The 23,423-nt window shown below is 37.9% G+C and overlaps 1 protein-coding gene and 1 pseudogene across 2 annotated transcripts in view; both read left to right on the top strand.

Moving 5' to 3' along the window:
- CDH6 (cadherin 6) overlaps nucleotides 1-23,423 on the top strand; it is a 128,291-nt gene that overhangs the window by 75,402 nt on the left and 29,466 nt on the right. For both annotated transcript variants that reach the window (XM_019737329.2, XM_074329044.1), the window contains exon 3: nucleotides 23,116-23,410. In XM_019737329.2, the coding sequence (XP_019592888.2) occupies nucleotides 23,116-23,410 (295 nt within the window). The remainder of the gene's footprint in view (nucleotides 1-23,115; nucleotides 23,411-23,423) is intronic.
- Nucleotides 9,735-10,448, top strand: LOC109450171 (large ribosomal subunit protein uL1; annotated as a pseudogene).

Below are 23,423 nucleotides of genomic sequence, written 5' to 3'. Positions count from 1 at the left end.
CAACTGTTAAATGAAGGCAGCAATAAAGTCATTGAGGTGAGGATTAAATGAATTAATACACAGAAAGGGCTTAGAACAGAGCCTGGCATATCATACTCACTAGTAAAGAACTAAGGGAAGACCGACCAGTACAGGGCGCAAAGGAGCCCTGCTATCAAGTGCACCTCTGAAGAACGGGAAAGTGAAGAGAAGGAAGAACCAAAGCCGATGATTCCATCAGCTCATGTTTTGTCTCCTTCTGTGAAATCAAGTATTATGGGCCAGAAGATGGTGCCCAAGCAGCTAAGCCATCTGCAAATACGATTAACCAACTGCAACTCAGAAGTAAGTATATATAAAGATAGGAAGTTTTCTTTATTATCCCAGCCAAGCAAAAAATGAAATGCACGCTACATTCACGTTATTTGATGATCTGGATAACTTTTGTAGATCCTCCTGTTCAGGTTATTTATCATTTTATTTTAAAACATCATCACTTTACACCACAATTTGGAGTTTATATTATTTAAAGTGCTGTGAAATGTTGAGTCTGGTTAGGTCTTGTTTATGTATTTACTTATTTATTTATTTTTTAAAGTTTATTGGGGTGACAATTGTTAGTAAAGTTACATAGATTTCAGGAGTACAATTCTGTAATACATTATCTATAGCTCACATTGCGTGTTTACCACCCAGAGTCAGTTCTTTTTCCATCACCATATATTAGACCCCATTTACCATCTTCTAGAGTGCCCCCCTTACCCATTGGTAACCCCTAAAGGGTACCTCTATGTCTATGAGCTTTTGTTCCTTCATTTGTTTGTCTTGTTCTTTTGTTGTTTTCAGTTTTATATGCCACATATCAATGAAATCATATGGTTCTCTACTTTTTCTGTCTAACTTATTTTGCTTAGCATAATAATCTCAAGATCCATTCAGGTTGTCTAAAATGGTACTGTTTCATCTTTTCTTACCACCAAATAGTATTCCATTGTGTATATATACCACAACTTCTTTATCCATTCATCTATTGAAGGACATTTTGGTAATTTCCATGTCTTGGCCACCATAAATAAAGCTGCAATGAACATTGGAGCACACATGTCTTTATGGATAAATGTTTTCAGATTTTTTGGGGTAGATATCCAGGAGAGGGATTGCTGAGTCATATGGTAATTCTATCCTTAATTTTTTGAGGAACATCCACACTACCTTCCATAGAGGCTGCACCAGTCTGCATTCCCACCAACAGTGTATGAGGGTTCCTTTTTCTCCACAGCCTCTCCAACACTTGTTACTATTTGTCTTGTTGATGATAGCCATTCAAACTGGGGTGAGGTGATATCTCATTGTGGTTTTGATTTGCATTTCTCTGATGATTAGTGATGATGAGCATTTTTTCATATGTCTATTTGCCATTTGTATGTCCTCTTTGGAGAAATGTCTTTTTAGGTCCTGTGCCCATTTTTTAATTGGATTGTTTGTGTTTTTGTTGTTGAGTTGTATGAGTTCCTCATACATTTTGGTTATTAGCTCCTTATCGGAGGCATTGCTTGTAAAAATCTTCTCCCATTCAGTTGGTTGCCTCTTTATTTTGTCGATGGTTTCTTTTGCTGTGCAGAAGCTTTTAAGTTTGATATAGTCCCATTCATTTATTTTAGCTTTTACTTCCCTTGCCTTTGGAGTCAAATTCATAAAATGCTCTTTGAACCCAAGGTCCATAAGTTTAGTACCTATGTTTTCTTCTATGCAGTTTATTGTTTCAGGTCTTATGCTTAAGTCTTTGATCCATTTTGAATTAATTTTGGTACATGGTGACAGATAGCAGTCCAGTTTCATTCTTTTGCACGTGGCTATCCAATTCTCCCAGCACCATTTATTGAAGAGGCTGTCTTTTCTCCATTGCATGTTTTTTGCTTCTTTGTCAAAAATTATCTGTCCATATTTATGTGGATTTATTTCTGGGTTCTCAATTCTATCCCATTGATCTGTCTGTCTGTTTTTCTGCCAATACCATGCTGTTTTGATTATTGTGCCCTGTAGTACAAACTAAAGTCAGGAAGTGTGATACCTCCAGCATTGTTCTTTTTTCTTAGGATTGCTTTGACTATTCGGGATCTTTTGTGGTTCCATACAAATCTGATGATTTTTTGTTCTATTTCTTTAAAAAATGCCATTGGGATTTTGATGGGGATTGCATTAAATCTGTATACTGCTTTAGGTAATACGGCCATTTTAACTATGTCGATTTTTCTAATCCATGAGCACGAATGTGTTTCCATTTCTTTGTGTCTTCTTCAATTTCTTTTTTAAATGTCTTATAGTTTTCAGCATATAGGTCTTTCACATCCTTGGTTAAGTTTATTCCTAGGTATTTTGTTCTTTTTGCTGCGATGCAAAAAGAATTGTGTGTGTTTTTTTTGTTTTGTTTTGTTTTTTTCAGAGATTTCATTGTTAGTATATAGGAATGCAATGGACTTTTTACGTTGATTTTGTAGCCAGCAACTTTACTGTATTCATTTATTGTTTCTAATAGCCTTTTGGTTCAGTCTTTAGGGTTTTCTATATATAGCATCATGTCATCTGCAAAGAGTAACAATTTAACTTCTTCATTCCCATTTCTCTTGCCTGAATGCTCTGGCAAGGATTTCCAACACTATGTTGAAAAGCGGAGGTGCTAGGGGACAGCCCTGTCACATTCCTGAACATAGAGCAAAGGGCTTCAGTTTTTCACCGTTAATTATGATATTAGCTGAGGGTTTGTCATGTATGGCCTTTATTATGTTAAGGTATTTTCCTTCTATACCTATTTTATAAAGTTTTAATCATAAATGGATGTTGTGTCTTGTCAAACACTTTTTCTGCATCAACTGATATAATCATATGATTTTTCTCCTTTTTTTGTTGTTTATGTGATGTATCACATTAATGGATTTGCATACATTGAATCATCCTTGTGCCCCTGGGATGAACCCCACTTGGTCATGATGAATAATCTTTTTAATGCATTGTTGCATTTGATTTGCTAGAATTTTGTTTAGGATTTGTCATCTGTATTCATCAGATATTGGTCTGCAGTTTTCTTTTTTGTGTGTCATTCTTACCAGATTTTGTTATGAGGGTAATTTTGGCCTCATAAAATGAGTCAGGGAGCAATGTCTCTTCTTCAGTTTTTCCAAAGAGTTTGAGTAGGACAGGTATTAGATCCTCTTTGAAGATTTGGTAGAATTCACTAGTGAAGCGATCTAGTACCAGACTTGCTTTGGAGAAGGTTTTGAATGACTGATTCAATTTCCTTATTGGTGATCGATCTACTTAGATTTTCCAACTCTTCATGATTCAGCCTAGGAAGGCTATGTGTTTCTAAGAACTTGTCCATTTCTTCTAAGTTATTGAATTTGGTGGCACATAGCTATTCTTGGATCCTTTGTATTTCTGTGGCATCTGTGATAACTTCCCCTCTTTCATTTCTGATTTTGTTTATTAGTGTCTTTTCTCTTTTTATCTTAGTGAGTCTAGCCAAGGGTTTGTCAATTTTATTGATTTTTTCAAAGAACCAGCTATTTGTCACATTAATTTTTTCTATTATCTTTTAGTTCTCTATTTCATTTGGTTCTGCTCTGATTTTTATTATTTCCTTTCTTCTGCTGACCTTGGTTTTCATTTATTCTCTTTTTTCGAGTTCTTTAAGGTGTAACGTGAGGTTATTTATCTGGGATTTTTCTTCTTTCTTGTGATAGGCCTGTAATGATATAAATTTCCCTCTTAAAACTGCTTTCACTGCATCCTAAAACTTTTGGTAGAATACATTTTCATTCTCATTTGTTTCTGTGCATCTTTTGATGTCTCCTCTTGTTTCTTCTTTAACCCAGTCATTCTTTAAAAGTATGTTGTTTTATCTCCACATATTTGTGATTTTTCCTGCTTTCTTTTTGCAATTGTTATCCAATTTCAAAGCCTTGTGATCAGAGAATATCCTTGGTATGATATCAATCTTCTTAAATTTGCTGAGGCTAGTTTTATGTCCCAATATATGGTCTATCCTTGAGAATGTTCCACGTACACTAGAAAAAAATGTATAGTCTGATGTTCTAGGATGAAGTGCTCTATAAGCGTCAATTATGTCCATTTCATCTGTGTCATTGAGGGCTGCTATTTCTTTAGTAAATTTCTGTTTGGATGATCTATCCATAATTGTCAATGATGTATTTAGGTCCCCTGTTATAACTATGTTTTGGTCAATTTCTCCCTTTAGTTCTGTTAGTAGTTGCTTCGTATATTTCAGTGCTCCCTGATTGGGGGCATAAATATTGATGACTGTTATGTCTTCTTGTTGTATAGTCCCCTTTATCATTATGAAATGTCCATCTTTGTCTCATTACCTGTTTTATCCTGAAGTCTGTTTCATCTGGTATCAGTATGCCTACACCTGATTTTCTCTGGATACTATTTGCTTGGAGTGTCAATTTCTACTCTTTCACTTTGAGTCTCTGTTTGTCCTTGTAGCTGAGATGTATCTCTTGGAGGCAGCATATGGTTGGGTTTCGTTTTTTGATCCATTCTGCTATTCTGTGCCTTTTTATTGGTGAGTTCAGTCCATTTATATTTAGGGTGATTATTGATACTTAAGAATTTCCTATCATTCTATCTTTGGTTTTCTGGTAAGACTGTGTCTCCATTGTTTCTTTGCCTTTTGTTGTTGTCTATTATTTCTCTGTGGTGGTATTCTATGATGTTTCCCTCTGTTTCTTCTTTTATTATGTTATATATTTCAGTTCTGGATTTTTTTGAGTGGTTACGATTAAGTTTATATAAAAGAAAGTGTGATATTTAGAGTATTCCATTTTCTTCAGCATGCTTACTTTTTCCATTTTCATATTCCTGTTCAGGCCTTTATTCTCCCACCTTTTATGTTTTGGTTGTCACAAATTATCCCTATTTATGCTAGTCAAATAGCCTCCTTAAGTATTTCTTGTAGTGCAGGTTGTGTGTCAGAAAATTCCCTGAGCTTCTGTATGTCTGGAAAGGTCTTTATTCCTCCTTTGCATCTAAAGGATATCTTTGCTGTATATATTATTCTTGGTTCATAATTTCTCTCTTTCAATAGTTTGAATATTTGATTCCACTCCCCCCTGGCTTGTAGAGTTTCTGCTGAAAAATCTGATGATAATCTAATGGGCTTTCCTTTGTAGGTTACCATCTTCTTTTCCCTGGTGCCTTGAGGATTCTTTCTTTGTCGTTAATATTTTACAGCTTCAATGCAATGTGCCTTGGAGGAGGCCTATTGGGTAATCAGGTGTTCTATTTGCTTCTTGGATTCGAGGATCCAGTTCTTTCCACAAGTTTGGGAAGTTCTTGTCAACTAATTGTTTGAATATACTCTCTGTTCCCTTCTCCCTTTCTTCTCCTTCTGGTATGCCCATTATTCTTATATTGCTCTTTCTGATGGAGTAAGAAAGTTCTTGCAGAGTTCTTTCATATTTTTTAAGTCTCAAGTCTCTTTCTTCTTCCATCCGTGTCATTTCCAGATTTCTATCTTCAATGTCACTGATTCTTTCCTCCATCTGGTCAACTCTACTACCTAACTGGCTATTTCATTCTTCATTTCTTTTATTAAATTCTTAATCTCCAGAAATTCTTTTTGGTTCTTTTTTAAAATTTCAATCTCTTTGGTAAAATGTTCATTTTGTTCTTTAATTGTGTTTCTGAGTTCATTAAACTGCCTCTCTGTTTTCTTGCATCTCATTGAGGTTTTTAAGAACTAAAATCTTGAATTCTCTGTCATTAAAGCCACATATTTCCATGTCTTTAAGTCCATTTTATGGAGACTTTCCATTTTCTTCCTGAGCTGTCTTGCTACCTTGGTTATTCATGGCAATTAATGATTTATTATTTCTCTTCCTAGACATCTACAGGAGTGGGTTCTGCAACAGGTTGATAGAAAGAGGTCTTTCTTTTGTCTTCCCATAGGTGTTGGTAGAATGTTTTATTTTCTTTCCGACTGCAGCCTTTTATTCTCTCTCACACTGTAGTGTTATATTTTCTCTGCACTATTCCAGCTTCTCACACAATGGGGGCGGGGAGGAGTGGGCTTCTCCTCTGTGAACAGTTTGCCTGGGTCTTGGGCACCACCTCCATGGGAGGATGTGGAGAGCTTCTGAAGTTCCAAAGCTCTTCCTGCACCAGATTCAGAGCCCATGTGATTCAGCAGCTCTATTTACTCCTGCAGGGATCCCTCCTGATAGGTGGGTACAGGGGCAGGGTGGGTTGTGAGAGGTGGCTCAGAGCAATGGCAGTGACCACCACCACAGCCAGTCCTGCTTCCACAGCACCCTCCCCTTTGCTGGAACTAGTTGGGCTGTGAGTCCATGTCTGTGGACCACAGTTCTCAGAACTGCAAATATTCTGTTCTTTTGATCTGACACTGCTACTGTTCTGCTTCTAGCACTGGGCAGGCGGGGACGGGGTGAACTCTGGGAGGGTAAGGAGGGGGCAGCTAGTCTCAGTGCCTAAGGCTTCTGTTCTCTACTTGGCAGTGAGGGCTTAAACCACCGTTTTCAGCCTTTTTCCCTCAGTCTTTGCTCCGAGGTCTCTGCCATGAGCGTTGGGTTCAGCCGTGTTATATGCTGTCCCCTCAGCCCTGTGGGCCATAAGCGGAGCCCTAGCAGTCCGAGTTCTTCCCTCTCCTGAAGCTGTGGCAGCTCCGGAATGCAGCGAGCTTGGAGCACCAAGCTATGTCCGCATCCTGCCCCTGCGCATCCCTTCCTTTCTCTCTGCACTTCTCCCTTCCCGCCTCCCCTGCTTGCGCAATTTGCCCAACTTTAGATGATTTCAGTAGTGCACATCTTAGTCTTGCCTGTCTGCTGCACAGGGGGTCCTTTGTGGAGTTATAGTTGTTCAATTTGTTGCAAATTCCAGGGGAGATTTCAAGAGGCCCACCTCATGCCGCCATTTTTATTGGCAATTCTATTCATTTTTTCATTAAATGTTTAATGCATCCAACAATTCCAAAAAAGACTATTGTACTTCAGGTACACTAATATTTTAAGTTGATATTATCATAGTTAATTTGGAATAATATTATAATCTCCTTAGATTATTGAACCAAAGTTTTGTGGTGGGAAAATTACTCTTGATTCAATTGTTTAATTACCATGACTGCTTTAATTTTTTAGAGAAAATTAATGAATTTCTTGTTTAAGGTTGAACTTTGACCTTCAATATATTGAGTAGTGTTTTATATTGGGTCCCAGAGCTGCTCTTTCAATTAGTACTTTAGATATTGAATTTAAATCTTCGAATATTTACATCTTTGTAAACCCTAGACTACACATCTTACTCATCTTTGTATCCTTAAAGGTGCCTACCACAGATTTTTGTACATAGGAATTAAGTAATTCCAAATTATAAATTACTTGAATTAAGCAGCAGTGACTACAAAAGATAAAAATATGCTGTATTATCTAAAAAAGTGCCTCCCAATATATTGATGCAGATGGTTTCACATGGATATCATTAATAGTGCCTTATGTCATTGGATTGACAACTGAAAATCTAAGTCTTTAATGTTCAACAAACAACAAGTGTTGGAGAGGATGTGGAGCAAAGGGAACCCTCATGCACTAATGGTAGTATTGCAAATTGGTGCAGCCACTATGGAAAATAGTATGAAGGTTCCTCAAAAAATTAAAAATAGAACTACCTTATGACCCAGCAATTCCATTCCTGGGTATTTATCCAAATAAATACAAAACACTAATTCAAAAAAATATATGTACCCCTATGTTTATTGAGAATAGCCAAGATATGGAAACAACCAAAATGCCCATCAATAGACGATTAGATAAAGAAATTGTGATACATTTATTCAATAGAGTATGACTCTGCTATAAAAAAGAATGAAATCTTATCATTTGCAACAACATGGATGGACCTACAGAATATTACTCTAAGTGAAATAAGTCGGACTGAGAAAGATAAATACCATATAATCTCACTTATATGTAAATCTAAAGAACAAAGTAAACAAGAAAACAAAACAGACTCAGAAATACAGAGAAAAAAATGATTGCTAGATGGGAGGGGGTTGGGGTTGGGGGAGAATATGAAGGGATTAGAAAGTACAACTTGGTAGTCACAAAATAGTCACACAGATGTGAAATATAGTATGGGGAATATAATAGATAATGTTGTAAAGAGTGTGTAGGGGTTCAGATGGGTACTGGACTTATCAGAGAGATCACTTCATGGATTGTGTAGATGCCTGACCACTGCGCTGTACACCTGAAGCTGAAGTAGATTAGTATTGAATGTTGATAATTACATATATGTGTGTATGTATATGTGTATATATGTGTGTGTGTGTATAAATAAATAAATAAAATAGTTACGAGATGTAAAGTATAGCATAGGGAATATAGTCAATGGTATTGTAACAGCTTTATATGATATCAGAGGGGTAATAGACTTGGGGGGCAGTTATAGACTTGGTGAGGTGTGTAAATGTTTAATCATTATGTTGTTTTGTAAACCCAAAACTAATATAAAAAAAATTAAAAAATTAAAAAATTTTTAAAAGATACAGACCAAATATTAAATAAATAAATAAAAATAAAGTCCTTAATGTTCAAAGATATATTCAATATATAAAACAAATTTATTATGAAAGTCTTTCCCTGGAAACTACCTCTGAAAATATCACATGAAAATGACACAAATATTTATGATATAATAGGAGGAAACTCAAGCTTTCTTAGTGCAGACCAGAGAAATTAAAAACAACACAGTTGTATGTGCATGAACTAACAAGAAAGGTAAAAAGAAAATATATGGGAAATAAAATCATAATTGGTATCTTTAAGACTTTTAAAAATGAAATTCAGACATTATTTAGGGTCTCATTAGAAGGAAGATTGAAAACAAAATGAGAGAAAGCCAGAGTTAACAAATACAAACAAATTTCTTTTTTTAATTCCTAAGAAGCTACATTGTGCAGACAATTCAAGTGCTCAGAAATCATTTAAGACCTGAGAATACTGATTGCAATGATTTGCAAAACATCAACTATAGAGAAAAATGTGATAATACCAGGAGAGAAATATTTTATATAATAACTAATTTTTTTTTTTACCAACCATATATTCTTCTAATCAACATAGTTTTAGTTCTCACAGGAAAAATGATCATTTCTGGAGATTAGTCTCATCTTACTTCTTTCTACTATTTATATTGTGAGTACAATTCAGAAGAGAAACATGAAAGAGGAGACGTAAAGAAAATTTTGCTTTAAAATACAGTTATGCAAAACTTTAGCACGCTTTATTGTTTTCTTTTCATAAATTGGGAAGCATAAGAATCTCGCTCATTTTCTTACTTAATCTGTAGCCTTGGGCTTCTTTTTTTTTCCCCAATGAGGGCAAATACCCTCCAGTAAGTGAACTTCCCCTTTAGACATCAAGTAAAGCAATTTTCATTTTGCATCTTCTCCAAGGTTGAGTTTATCTCCAAATAAAAGTTTTTAAAAATTAAAAACAAATTATGTGAGGCAGAATGGATTATAAGAAATTACTTTCTTATCCTATTTGTATCTTGGGTGTTCTATCCATCCTCCCAAATATGCTTTTTATGCAAGAAAAATAAAAGGGGAGCGCTATTTACCTTATGTTAAAGCTATAATATTGGTGATTACCGATCCACTTGCTTCTTAAAGCGAAATATAGTTTAAAAATCAAAGCAAGAAAATGAGGTGACTGCTCTTTTCCGGCCTTTGTGGTGGGAGGCACCACGCAGCACCTCCAGTGACAACCTCCAGGAGGCGGTGTAGGCGCTCCTCAGCAGAACCCCCGCAGCAAGCGCAGGAAGTTATTGGAGACCTGCAGCTTAGCTTGAGGCAGTTCAAACGCTTCTCAGGCACCGTCAGGCTTAAATCCACTCCCTGCCCCAAGTTCTCCGTCTGTGTTCTGGGACCAGCAGCCCTGTGACAAAGCCAGGGCTGTGCTTATCCCCCATGTGGAGATCGAAGTGCTGAAGAAACTCCACAAGAATAAGAAACTGGTCAAGAAGCTGGCCAAGAAGGATGCTACCTTTTCAGCTTCAGCATCTCTGATCCAGCAGATCCCACGAATCCTGGGCCCAAGCCTGAACAAGGCTGGCACATTCCCTTCCTTGCTGACCCACAGTGAGAACATGGTGGCCAAAGTCAATGAAGTGAAATCTACGGTCAAGTTCCAGATGAAAAAGGTGCCGTGTCTGGCAGTGGCCTTTGGCCACTGAAGATGGCAGGTGATGAGCTTGTGTACAATATCCACTTAGCTGTCAATTTTCTGCTGTCATTGCTCAAAGAGAACTGGCAGAATGTCCCGGCTTTATACATCCATAGCACCACGGGCAAACCCCAGCGCCTTCCTTGGGCACAGCTTAATAAGAGCCATGCTGCTACCATTGAAAAAGGGAGAAAAAAAATGAGGTGACTTGGGCAAATTTGAGTAGCAGTACTTTATTCAGTTTTATCTCCTTTCCAACAGTTGGGTATCACTTACTTGAGCTTTAAAATGATTACGCGGCCGTCGGAATCTTTACTGTGAAGCAAACCATTAAGTAACTTCTAAGGAAGGAGAGGGTGCCAGTGGGGGCGGAGGGTTGGGGGTAGGGGACAGAACAAAAAAACACAACACAAGAGAAATCATCCCTTGGCAGATGACGACGCATCACAGATCGTTCTTTTCTTTAGCAGAGTTTCATTGCAGAAAATTTGTAAAGCGATAAGGAGCACTGAAAACATTTTCTCACATTTTGTCAGGCGCTACAGTGGATGAAGTGCTCTCACATGTACAAGCGTTCCTCCAGGGATTCGCACAAGTCCTCCTCCGCTGTGAGCAGGAGTCAATCCTTTTGGATGTGAGGAAACAGAGTCCCAGAGGGGTTAAGAGACCACAGTGCCATTGGCAGCAGAGTGCTAAATCTGGGGCTGGAGTCCAGCATTTCTGATGTGGTTAAGTCTAACACTCTTCCATTACACATTATTAAGACATTGAAGTAGCAGAGGGCAGTCAGACACGGTGGGCAAACAAAACGGCAACATAACTGCTTAGGAGTTGCAGTGCTCAAGTTCAGGCACTAACATCACCAGGAAGACACTTCACCCAGCGTGGCCCTTCAGACAGTACACATTTCTCTTCTCTGATTGTTTCACAATTAGTTCCCTTAAAGCAAAAAAGAAGGAGCTTTTCAAATCATTTAAGAATTTATAAGCTGCTTCCCAAGGAAGAAAAACTAATAAATGAGCTCATAATCTTCTCGCCTAGAATTGCTCACCATTATTTCCTTGACTGTGTGAGTAGATTATAGAATTCAATTTAATCATCATTCACGGAGCACATACAAGGTGCTTGAGAGTTAGGAACATGAATAAGAACTAGTCCCTCCCTCAAGCAAACTATGTTTTATAAAGCTATGGCTTTCACTTTTTAGGTCCTAAGTAAGAGTCAATATAGGATCATTATAACCAATATGTTTTTTCACCTTTGAAGAAAAACACATTTGGGAAAAGTCCATTAGCTAGTGAGGAGCATAGTGTTTTTAATTTCTGCCACCTGAAACATCATGTCTCAAACGTCTGCAATTATCTATTAATAGTTTCTTCCACAGTATAGTTGTACTGTCAGAGATAGAGGGAGAGAGGGTCAGGGTGTGTGTGTGTGTCCTTAGATTTGGCAATTGCTGAAGAGATTACACTGTAAAGCAAAAAAAAGTAGGATTGTAACTGTTGAGTTACAATGTCTTACTAAATCAATTTTTGACTGGGTATCTGGCTCTCAACTTGATTTACCATTGGCTTTTTGAAAATGAAAATGTTAGACTAAGCAGGAGCTGAGACTAATGTCTCCGTCTGCCAAAGACCTTGGACTTCCAGAGCCAAGCAAAAGGCAATAAACAAAGCCTTTTTGGGGAAATAACTTCATGCAGTGAATAAACCAAAAGGCATTTGTTTAATTGATAAATCCCAAATGAACAATAACATCTATTACAGTTTGTATCATTTGTGCCAATAGAATTTACAAATAACTTAGCCTGAGGTCTAATATAATAAATACAATAAATCCAGAAATGTTTATAATCTACATAGGAAGTATTGTTTGGCACAACATCTCATGTGAACATAGATTTTGGAGTCAGGCAGATCTTGGTATCCTTCCTGGCTCTGCCCTTAATTGGGGTAAGTTATTTAACCTCCCCGACCTCAGTTTCTCTGAAAACATGGAAAAAGTAAAGCCTGTCTCCTGGAGTCGTTGTAAGACTTAGTTGATATAATACACGAAGCACTCTTGCAGTACCTGACACACAGTGAGTGCTCACCAAAGGTTAGTTTTCTTCCCTCTTGACTGGGATTCTTAAAGAACCACATATAGTTTCAATTCACCTTGAATTCCAAAGACAAGAAACTACTGCCTCCATTTCCTACTGCTGCTGTAGCAAGTTACCACAAACTTAGTGGCTCAAAACAGTACAAATTTATGATCTGACAGGTCTGGAAGTCCAAAGCCTGGAATGAGTTTCACTGGGATAAAATGAAGGTGTCTGCAAGGGGTCCTTCTGGAGGCTCTAGGGAGGGTGTTTTCCTTGCCTTTTCAAGCTTCTAGAAGGCTGCCTGTATTCCTTGGTGCAAGATCCCTTTTTCCATCTTCAAAACCAGCAGCAAAGCATCTTCAAATCAATCCCTCATTGCACATTTCCTTCTCTGACTCCCCACTTCTTTCCCTTCTAAGGACCCTGGGCTCACCTGGATAACAGAATAATCTCCTGACCTTAAAATCTTAATCACACCTGTAAAGTCCTTTCTGCCGCGTAAGGTAACAATCCCTGGTTCTGGGACATGCACATCTTTGTGAGGCTCATTATTCTGCCTACCACAACTACCATCGCACTTAAGTTTTGTTCATGTAACAGTTGCTCTGGTACTTTTGACATTAAATTCAAGGTATTGAGTGTACAGATAAATGTCAAGGGAATTAATAAATTACTCCTGAGTTTAGGTTTAAAATTTTTCGCTCTTAGCACTTTGTCAAAAATTCTCTTCCACATAACAGGTCTCTTTCAGTGGTTATTAAATCTAACAACAGATAAAAGATTGAATTGAGTGGGGCCATGTGTTATCTCTGCAAATTCAGAACACTTTACGGTATTATTTGAATGTATATTAAAAATTGCAAGGTACACAATGAGAAAAAATAAGGGAGAATAGAAAGATGATGATGATAGATAGATGGATGGATAGATAGATAGATAGATAGATAGATAGATAGATAGATAGAATTCCATCAGTAATTTCCAGTGGAGGCAATTTTGTCCCCCCAGGGGACATTTGACGATGTCTGGAAATATTTTTGGTTGTCACAACTTGAAAGGTGCTAGAGATATCTAGTGGGTAGGGGCCAAGGATGCTGATAAATAGGACAGGGCCCACTACAGAGTTATCCAGCCCAAAATATCAATAGTGTAGAGGATGAAAAATCCTGAATGAAATCTTTGTAACTCAGCACCTAAAATATTGTTTGGTACAGAGTAAGCATTTAATGAATGTTCACAGAATCGAATATAAATATCCACAGAAAATATCCATGTTGTGTTTAACATACTAAACTGTGATGTCAGACTGCCTGGACTCAAATTCTGCTCCTGTTGGTTGTATGATGTTGAGAAGTTACTTAACTCTTATCTCCCCTTAGCTTCTTTGTCAGTTAAGAGGTGACAGGAAAAGATTCATGATGAGTAACAATGATACAATCTGTGTAATATGTTCCCGGCCATAGTATGGGTTTAATAAATGTCTGCTATTATCATTTTCCCAAGTCCTAGCCAGACTAGTTGCCAAATGATGAATCATGCAAAAGAATGCTTTAAAGATAAAACATTTCCACTGTTACAAAACTCAGTCAAATTATTTATATTGTATAAAAGAATATCATTTTGGGGGTCATTGTATGAGGAAATATGGTGTAATTTAAAAAAGCATGGGATGGAGACAGCCCAATGTTTGGTTTTTTCAAGAGAAAAAGAGATTTTCTAGATTGTTTTAGAGACCACATAATGCATCAAGAGGTAGGCCTGGCCAACTAGAATAAAACTCAGTAAACTCATTTACAAATGTCATCACCAAAAATTATTGGTGCCCAGCTCTGGGCTACAGGTCATGCTTCCACCCCAGTTATCTTCTCAGATTTTACAGTGGGAATTAGCTCTTCTCCCCACCAAAACTCATGCGGTGAGATATTCCTGAAACCAATGGAGGGATTTCACATTACACACACACACGCACATGCACACACACACACACACACACACACACACACACACACACACAGCCCTGTGACTACCTGAAGTCCTTTTTACTGCCCTGAGGTAGTATCTGAAGTACCAGGAGGGAGAGGTGGCAAGTTTGTGGGTAAAGGTGAAAGCAAAGGGGTTTTTCCCTTTTTCCCTTTGGGGCAATCATGTAATGAGGGAGAAGCCCATTTTATCTCCCAGGAGCCTTCCAAAGCTTCTCCAGAGCAAGAAAGGATGATCCTATAGATGGTGACTACCAAGGACAAAGCAACTCTGTAGCTACAACCACATGTGCCAGGGACAATGGAGGAGTCACAGCCAGACAGCGGGGCCTATGTGGTGGCTACAGGGGAAGGCAGGATGGAGCTAGTCACCTTGGACCTTGCGGAGCTGAAATCATGATTCCACCTGCCAAAATCATAGACGCCACTGAGGAAAGTAAAGGATGAGAGATACTGTCTACAGATCAGCAGCCCAGAGGGCAATACAAGGGTTGCCCTTGGCTCCAAAAGCCCCCAAATTTCTGATTTGCACCATGTGGCTCTCTCTTCTTCATACACCCAGATGTCATCTTAGACGGATCAGGGGCAAGGGGAGAAAGCAGAAACCAGAAAGACTAGAATTTACTTAACAGAGTTATCTAAAAAGACTGCATTATTGAATCAGGCAGATTTTATTGGATTGCACTAAATGATTGACTCAATATTCAACCTAATATCAAGTTCCTAATACTCAATGGGATTAGAGCCTGAGGGATAAGATGTTTAAAAAAATAAGGAAACTGCATCTTTCCTTGCACATTTGAGTGCAGTGCAAGAAAACAGGGGACCCTGCAACTCAAGGGAAGGAGTGTTTCTATTTTAGCTGACTTTACTGCTTTTATTACCTCAGGCACATACTCAAGCTTTCCTCAGATTTTCTCCCACACTTAGCCTTGAAACCATGCCATGAGCTCATACTGGTTGCTAAGTCATTTTGCTCCCATCAGTAATCTGAATTTCTCCAAGAAATCTTCCTAAATCATCAGCGCTAACACATTCCCTGACTCCACCTTGTTCAACTTACAAGTTCCTCCCATGCTGTTCTCCATCTTTTCACTTACCTTGTTATTCCTAATACTGAATAAAAGCACTCAACTGTCTAATTTCAGCTTTCATTCTATATCTTTCACATATGAGTCAGTATTTCCAACCCTAAACTGCAAGTTTGTAGAAGGCAGATATTAGATGTTTTTTATTCACTGCCTTATGCAGCTCTTCAGGCCAATAAGTGTTTTTAAAATGGTCTTGGCCTGAGAGTTAATTTTTTTTTTTTTATGCAACAATCTTTTCATAAGATAGAGTGTTTTCCATTCATTGTCCATTAGTTTCTGCAGCAAGATGCTACTTCAAAGATGGTTCAGTAAAATCTAGCAGCTTCTTCAGCCTTAATAGATGACCCCTGTCCCAACAACCAGTGTACTTATACTGGTCTGTACACTCAATGTACTTATAACTTCTCTGTTCTTTTCAACAAATACAAGTGGCTTTATTATTGTATTGAGGTGCAATTGGTTATTAAAGAAAAAATTTTAGACCTAAGGTGATAATTTGCATTCCTCCCTCAGATTGCTCAGGTTAGACCATGTTCCTAATGTTTGGTAATAATTGCTAAATTATCTGGCAATTTCAAGAATACATATATTTTTTAATTTTATTACATTTATTGAGGTAACATTGGTTAATAAGATTATATAAGTTTCAGGTGCACAATTCTATAATACATCATCTGTATATTGAATTGTGTGTCCAGCACCCAAAGTGAAGTCTTCTGTCACCATGTATTTGACCCCCTTTACCCTCTTCTACCTCTTCCCAAACCCCCTTCCCCACTGGTAAACACCATACTGTTGTCTGTGTTTTATGAGTTTGTTTGTTGTTTTATTTGCTCATTTGTTGCTTTCTGTTTTATATCCCACATGAGTGAAATCATATGAGGAACATATATCCTTGATACATAGAATTATCTAAAATCAAATGAGAAAGGGGATGAAGGACTCTGAAATTTATTGATTGCTTTCTATGTGCCAGAAACTTCATTGATTATTGATATTTTATCCATTTTTATCTTTATAACATTCATTCATTTATTCTTTGCAATCATTAATTACTGAGGATCTATAATGTGCCTGTATGTTGGGTACTGAGAATACAGAAGTGAGCCAGACAGCTGTGGTGCCTTCCTTCATGAAACTTGCAATCCAGCTGTTTGCTGATTGAAACATGAAAATAGCTATGAAATAAGTCATCAAGAAAAAAAACAGAATACATTGAAGGCTAAGTGTGGAATAAACTGAGAGTGTATAACTGGGGAATCGAATTTAGCAGCTTAGAGAAGTCTTTCCTGAGGAGACAAAGATTACACAGACTTGATATATGAGTTGGATTAACCAAGTGAAGATGTTCAAAAGGACTTTATGCCAAGGGGACCATATGCAGGGAGGCCTATGAAAGAAACTAATGTATCTAGAACAACGTGTCAAGGAGAGACTGGCGGCTGATGAGACTAAAGACAGGGGCAGAGACTGTGGTGGAATTTGGATGCCATATTAGGGAGTGGAGATGGGGCCTTTTATTCCAAGAATAAATAGAAGACACTGAAAGATTTAACTAGAATATATGGTGATGGAAGGAGAACTGACTCTGGGTGGTGAGCACACAATGTGAACTATAGATAATGTATTATAGAAATGCACACTTGAAACCTATGTAATTTTACTAACCATTGTCATCCAAATAAATTTAGTTAAAAAAAATAATAAAATTAAATTTAAAAAAAAAGAAAAAGATTTAACTAGAAGAGAGTGGTATCTTCAGAGTTTTTTTGTGTTTTTCTTTTTTTAAGTTGGTGTAGTTACAGAAAGGAAAATAAATTAAGAGGAAGCAAGTTTGAGTGTGTGTTTGTTGAACCTCTGTATAATAGATCAATGAGAAATGGTGGCTCAGACCAGGGTGGCACCAATGGAAATGGAGTTAAGTAGGTGAGTCAAGATATAGGTAAGAGGTAAAAATGACAGGAGTTGGTGGCTTAACGAATGTGGGGATGGAAGCAGAGGCGAGAGCCTAGGATGACTCTCTGATGGCCTTTACAGAGATGGGACATATAAGAGGAACAGGTTTTGGACGGAAGGCAATGAATTCAATTGGGAAGTACTAAGAATAAGTTGTCTAAGAGACTTGTCTGGGAATCAATTGTATTCTTGACTTCGGATCACAAGAAAATGGTCTGCCCTGGAGTTATTTATAGATTTGGGCATCAATGGCACATAGATAATAGTTGAATACATGAAAATAGATAGATGATCTTATTTGGAGAGAGTATGTGAAATGAGAAAAAACAAGGACCTGAGATATAGGCCTGAGGATTACCAAATTTGAAGGGACAAGTAGAGGAGGAATAGCTGGCAAAGTTAATTATTCTGAGTTCTATCTTGTAGATGACAGAGTGAACACTAAGATAATTTAATTAATTTAGTTGATAAGAAAGTCAGAATTCAGACCCCAATCTTTCCACTTTCAAAATTGACCTTCTGAATACTTCATGTTTATAATGCAAGAATAACTTATTGCATTGTGTTTCTCTGAGGTAGGCCTTCTGTTAAACATTTTATAAACATTATTCTATTAATTTTCAGAACAATGTACCTATAAACTAGGTATCATTATTATTCTTACCATGTAGATGAGGAAACTGAGACTTGGAGAAATGAATTAAATTCCCCAAGGTTCCACAACTTAGCACATAGCATGAATTTATACACATTTCTTTCCCTTGCCCAAGTTCGTTTGAACCATTACGGTTGTCCTAGTTAAGGCAGTGGCTCTCAAACTTGAGCACTCACCATAATTCCCTGGAGAGTTTCTTAAACCACAGACTGTTGGGCAATACCCCTTGAGTTTCTGATTCTGGAGATAAGTGGAGCCCAAGAATTTGCATTTCTAACTAGTTCCAACAACCTGCCACAATAATACACTGCCTTTAGTTTTGGATTTGTAAAGTAATTACCAGATATAGATTAATTAACTCATGCTAAATCTATAACATTCAAATACAGTGTATTAAATTACATAATATAAAATATTATTAAGACATTTTTATTCACCTAACCTTATAATCTCTAAAACAGAATCTACTTCTAATCCCTGCATGTACTTCAAGGAAGGTTAAAATTCTCCCTGACATAAACTCTACCCAAAAAGCTCTTCACAGACTTCACAACATTGAGTATATTCATTAGCATTATGCTTACATTCATTATGTAGAGAGATATGTATACAAACATACATATACACATGTATTGAATTCAGTTAAGTCTCAATTAGTCCTAACTTGACAATAGATTTATTTTTCTAATTTAAAATAATATTCAATCTATTTAACACACAGGTGTCCTCTCTCTGTGTTGTAACTCCAGTTTCTCCACCTCAGTCGCATCAAACAACCTTTCACCACAGCTGTTATCTGATTTGTCCTGTGACATCTCAGATTGGCAACCATTACATCTCTCAAAGGGCCACATTACATTTGCATTAAACTCTATGAGCATATTAGGCTCAATCCAATTTTTTATTTTAGCAAAAAAATCACACAATTCCTTCCCTACACCCTTTTCATGCTATTGTAGGAACTTCCCTCTATGTGCCTTGTACGTAAGCTTTCGTTTTCTAAGTATATACTTAGAATAATCAGTTTGGTTACTGACTCATAGTGACCCAGTGATGGGTAATAAGAGGAATGGAACAGCATTAGCTAGCTACATAAACCACTAAAAATCTGTACAATTAGTGTTATACCTTTGAGTTGGAGTCAAAATCAAGTTGAAAGTTGGCACAAGTAGCAAGTAAAAAGATGTTGGGGGCAGCCAGATGGCTCAGTTGTTTAGAGTGTGAGCTCTGAATAACAGGGTTGCCAGTTCGAGTCCTACATGGGCCAGTGAGCTGCGGCCTCCACAACTAGATTGAAGACAAATAAGCTGCCGCTGAGCTTCCGGAGGAGCGGCCGGGTGGCTCAGCTGGTTAGAGAGTGAGCTCTCAACAACAAGGTAGCCAGTTCAATTCCCACATGGGATAGTGGGCTGTGCCCCCTGCAACTAAAAATTGAAAATGGCAACTGGACTTGGAGCTGAGCTGCGCCCTCCACAACTAGATTGAAGGATGATTTGGAGCTGATGGGCCCTGGAGAAACACACTGTCCCCCAATAATCCCCAATTGAAAAAAAAGAAAATGTTGGCACTGCTTTGATGACACTGTCCATGGGGACATACCTACAATTCAAATTCCTGTATCCATTTGTCAATGTGTTGCCCTTAAAAAGATAATAAATCAACAGAAAAACAAACAAACAAAGACCAAGAGCTCTTTCTGAGCCAAAATGCCACAGGTACAGTAGTAAAAAGTCCTGCCAGTGCCAGATGAGATGTGACTTTCTGAGGGAAGTGGATAATTTTTACTTGATGGTGAATCGTTGAAAGTGAACCAGATGATTAAACTTAATGGAACAGCCACATTAAACTGAAATTAGGAAAAACATGCCTGCGGCCACCTACAACCTTTTATTTGTTGTTGTTTAACTTCTGCCTTTTACAGAGGCCATGATGAATAACATCACAAAAGGAAATATCCAATTAAAATCTAAGTGCTCAATAAACCCCTCGTGTCTGCTTGTCACCACCACTTTCACTAACCCTGAAGTCACGTTTCCTCCTTTCCCCCAAAAGAGAGAAAAGAACTGGCCCCAGGGACTTCAAAGGAAGGGGAGGAAAATGGGGAAAGAATACACAAAAGCTTCTTCAGGTTTCTGCTCTGTACTTGTCAGACACAGACCTTGCATTTGGAGGGGGCTGAGGTTAAAGTGTTTTATTTCACACAACGCCTGAGTGAAGAGATGCATTTTCCCACTCGTTTTCAAATATTGATAAATCAGAATTGAGATAGGCAGAGCAATCCCCATTCGGCCTCTTAGTTGGTATCCCCACTGCCCTTTCATATCATCTCGGGTGTTTGTTCTATAACTCATCAAAATGTTCTCTCCTGACAGCTAAAAATAAGTTTCTGATTACTTCTACCTGAATAAATCTTGTGACCAGATGTGGTATTCACCTACTAAGTGTGCAACAATTACATATTGAGAGTGATGAAAAGAACAGGCCAAGGGGAATCTATAATCTATTGGAATGCAGAATATAATAAATCACATGGAAAAACAGCAATTGCCACCTGGTAGAATACCAGCTTTTGATAACAGATTTTACCTTAGAGAGGCCATGTGTTTGCAAAATTGGGTTTTCAAAGTCCTCTCAACAAAGTTCTCAAAGTCAAAAGAAGAACAAAAATATCTTATTATGAATTCAGAGCTAATAACAGTAACAAGATCTTAACTTTGGAAGGCACTTTGTAATTTATAAAACACATATCATGCTTTTATCACATGTTTACGTAGTGATTAATGTAGTATCTGTATATAACCCCTAACTAGATCTTGACGGCCTTGTCCAGTAGCTCTTGTCATTCTCCTTCTACTGATAAGGATCCTGGCCCAGGGAGGTTAACTGGCTGCTACGATACTATAGTTGGTGAGTGAAAAAGAATGAGCAAGGCCTACACTTAGGACTCAGGGTGTGGTGCTCCCACACTGTGCTAAGCTGCTAACGGTGGCTGCCCTACAGCCAGGACCCAATGGGCACAATGTTGCTTTCGTTACTCATGAGTTAATGAAATAGCTTTTTAAGAGCTCTCTTCAGTCATTAGAATTTGACGGTGGAGAGTTAAACTTTCCCCAGTGGCTCTTTCTGTGTAATCATGGTTTCAGCGTCTCCTTAGCACATCACATTACACAAAGCATGGAGTACTCTCGTTTTACATTTCTTACGGCATTTGTCTTCCTTCTAAGCAATTTCCTCCCCATTTGCATTTATCTTCTATGATTTCTGTCAAATTGCTTTCAAGGCTACTAATTGTAGGAATAATATTCTCTTCCTCAAACTCTGCCATTAACCAGCATTAGCTGTGTGGCATTGGACACAGTTTCCCTAGCTCTAAAAACAAGGAGGTTGCACTGAATAATCTAGAAGGCCTCTTCTCCCACTCAAATTCTAATCATCTGACTCTTTCACGTGAGCTGTGTAATTTGGGAAACATAAACTGGACCTTCGGTTTCCTTGACTCTGCAATGATGGATTCAGTGAACTCATGTTTCCCAAAGTGTGTTTCTTGGAAAACTGTTATGGGGAATATCAATATGAATCACACCCAAAAAGGATTCTTTATACAAGACAGTTCGGGAAACTAAATTAAATCAAGTCAAGTACAATTCTGAACTATAGGCACTCACGGTCTTTCACATTAATTGGCACTTCCGAGAAAGAGGAAGAATGTGAAGTATTTCCCAAATTTATTGGACTACGGAACCGCTTTTTCTTAGCATTTCGTATAAATGACATTCCAGGAGATATACTTTTAGAAAGGCTGGGTTACATTATTTTAAAGTTCCTTTTTGTCCTGAAATCCTATTTTCAAATGTGTTTCTAGATACTACTCCAAGCATTCCACGCAGTATTAATCAAGAGGGCGCAGCGTTAGTTCCTGCTACTATTGTTGCCATAACTGTTGTACCCTGGCCCATACTCTGTTCAGACAGAAATAAGGTAGTGGGATTAACAGCCATCCCGCTGGAACGAATCTGTCTGTATGCAGCTGATACAATTTAGGATTAAAAATAGTTCTCAACAAAAAGCACTTTTTGAAAAATTGAGAATTGGGTTACACTGGACGACCTCTGAGATACTGCCTACACTTTTGCTGAAGTGGGGAAGAGGGAACAGAGGAAAGAGCAGGAAGTCAACACTATGGAAGTTATCTTTGGGATACGCCATGGGGGCTCCTTTCCAAGTCAGGATCACCCTCTTCCTCTTCAGTGTTATCTTCACATGCATTTCATGCAACACTCTGCCTGGACCCACTTCACTGACTGCCAATCATATCAGAGCCTCTGCCTGACTGCCTTCAGGAGCAAAAACCCACTGCGTCATAAGGCAGCCTATTCAATTGTAGGCTGGCTCTCCTTTTTAGATGATCCTTTCCCGTAGTAAGCTAAAATCTAAATGTTAAATGTTCTTATTCCAAGGAACTTTGTAAATTATCTAGTCAGGGGGTTTTCAAGGCACTGTCCACGACAGCACTTGAGATGTTTCTCTTCAAGTTGAATTTCATCAACCAATAAATAAATTTCACATCTATACTTGATTATAATCTCCAACATATGAGACTCAAAGAGACTGACCAGCTTACCAGTTTACCAAGATCGTAAAGTGTAGAAGCAGAATGTACCCAGGGCTCTCTGATTCAAAATCTCGAATCCTTTTCTCAGGAATATATTGCTTCTCTAGTGTGTCTGTGCACCTATAAGCGAAGACGATGGTAGATTAGTAGAATCTGAAAGCTGGAGTGAAAATAGTGAAAAGTTTCATTCCAGCCAGGCTGATATGTCCTTGAGCATCTTGTGTTTGCTCTGGCTTTTAGTTTTCCATTCTTCAAAGTAAGGGTTACTAAACTTTCTCCAATCTCTGCCCCAGTTCTGGACATTTCTAGATTATAAGGAAATATGTTCATTATGAATGGTATTTATTTATTTAGGATCTAAGCAACAGTAAAAGAAGAAAACTTGCATCTATTAGAAGGGATTGAATGAAAGGTAACATAGCATGCATGCATCGGGAAGACACAGTTTAAATCACATGCTTGACTTTTGCTTTCTTTAATTTTTTTTCCCTACACTAGTTACATTCAGACCAGGATAGAGGAGATGGATCACTTAAATATATCCTTTCAGGAGATGGAGCAGGAGATCTCTTCATTATCAATGAAAACACAGGGGATATACAGGCCACCAAAAAGCTGGACAGGGAAGAAAAACCCGTTTACATTCTTCGAGCTCAAGCTATAAATAGAAGGACAGGGAGACCTGTGGAGCCGGAGTCTGAATTCATTATCAAGATCCACGACATCAATGACAATGAACCAATATTCACCAAGGAAGTTTACACAGCCACCGTTCCTGAAATGTCCGATGTCGGTGAGTGAGATGT

Source organism: Rhinolophus sinicus, linkage group LG03 (assembly GCF_036562045.2).
Source record: "Rhinolophus sinicus isolate RSC01 linkage group LG03, ASM3656204v1, whole genome shotgun sequence".
In the NCBI taxonomy this organism is placed as follows: Eukaryota; Metazoa; Chordata; class Mammalia; order Chiroptera; family Rhinolophidae; genus Rhinolophus; species Rhinolophus sinicus.
This window is presented reverse-complemented; position numbering and strand designations above follow the sequence as displayed.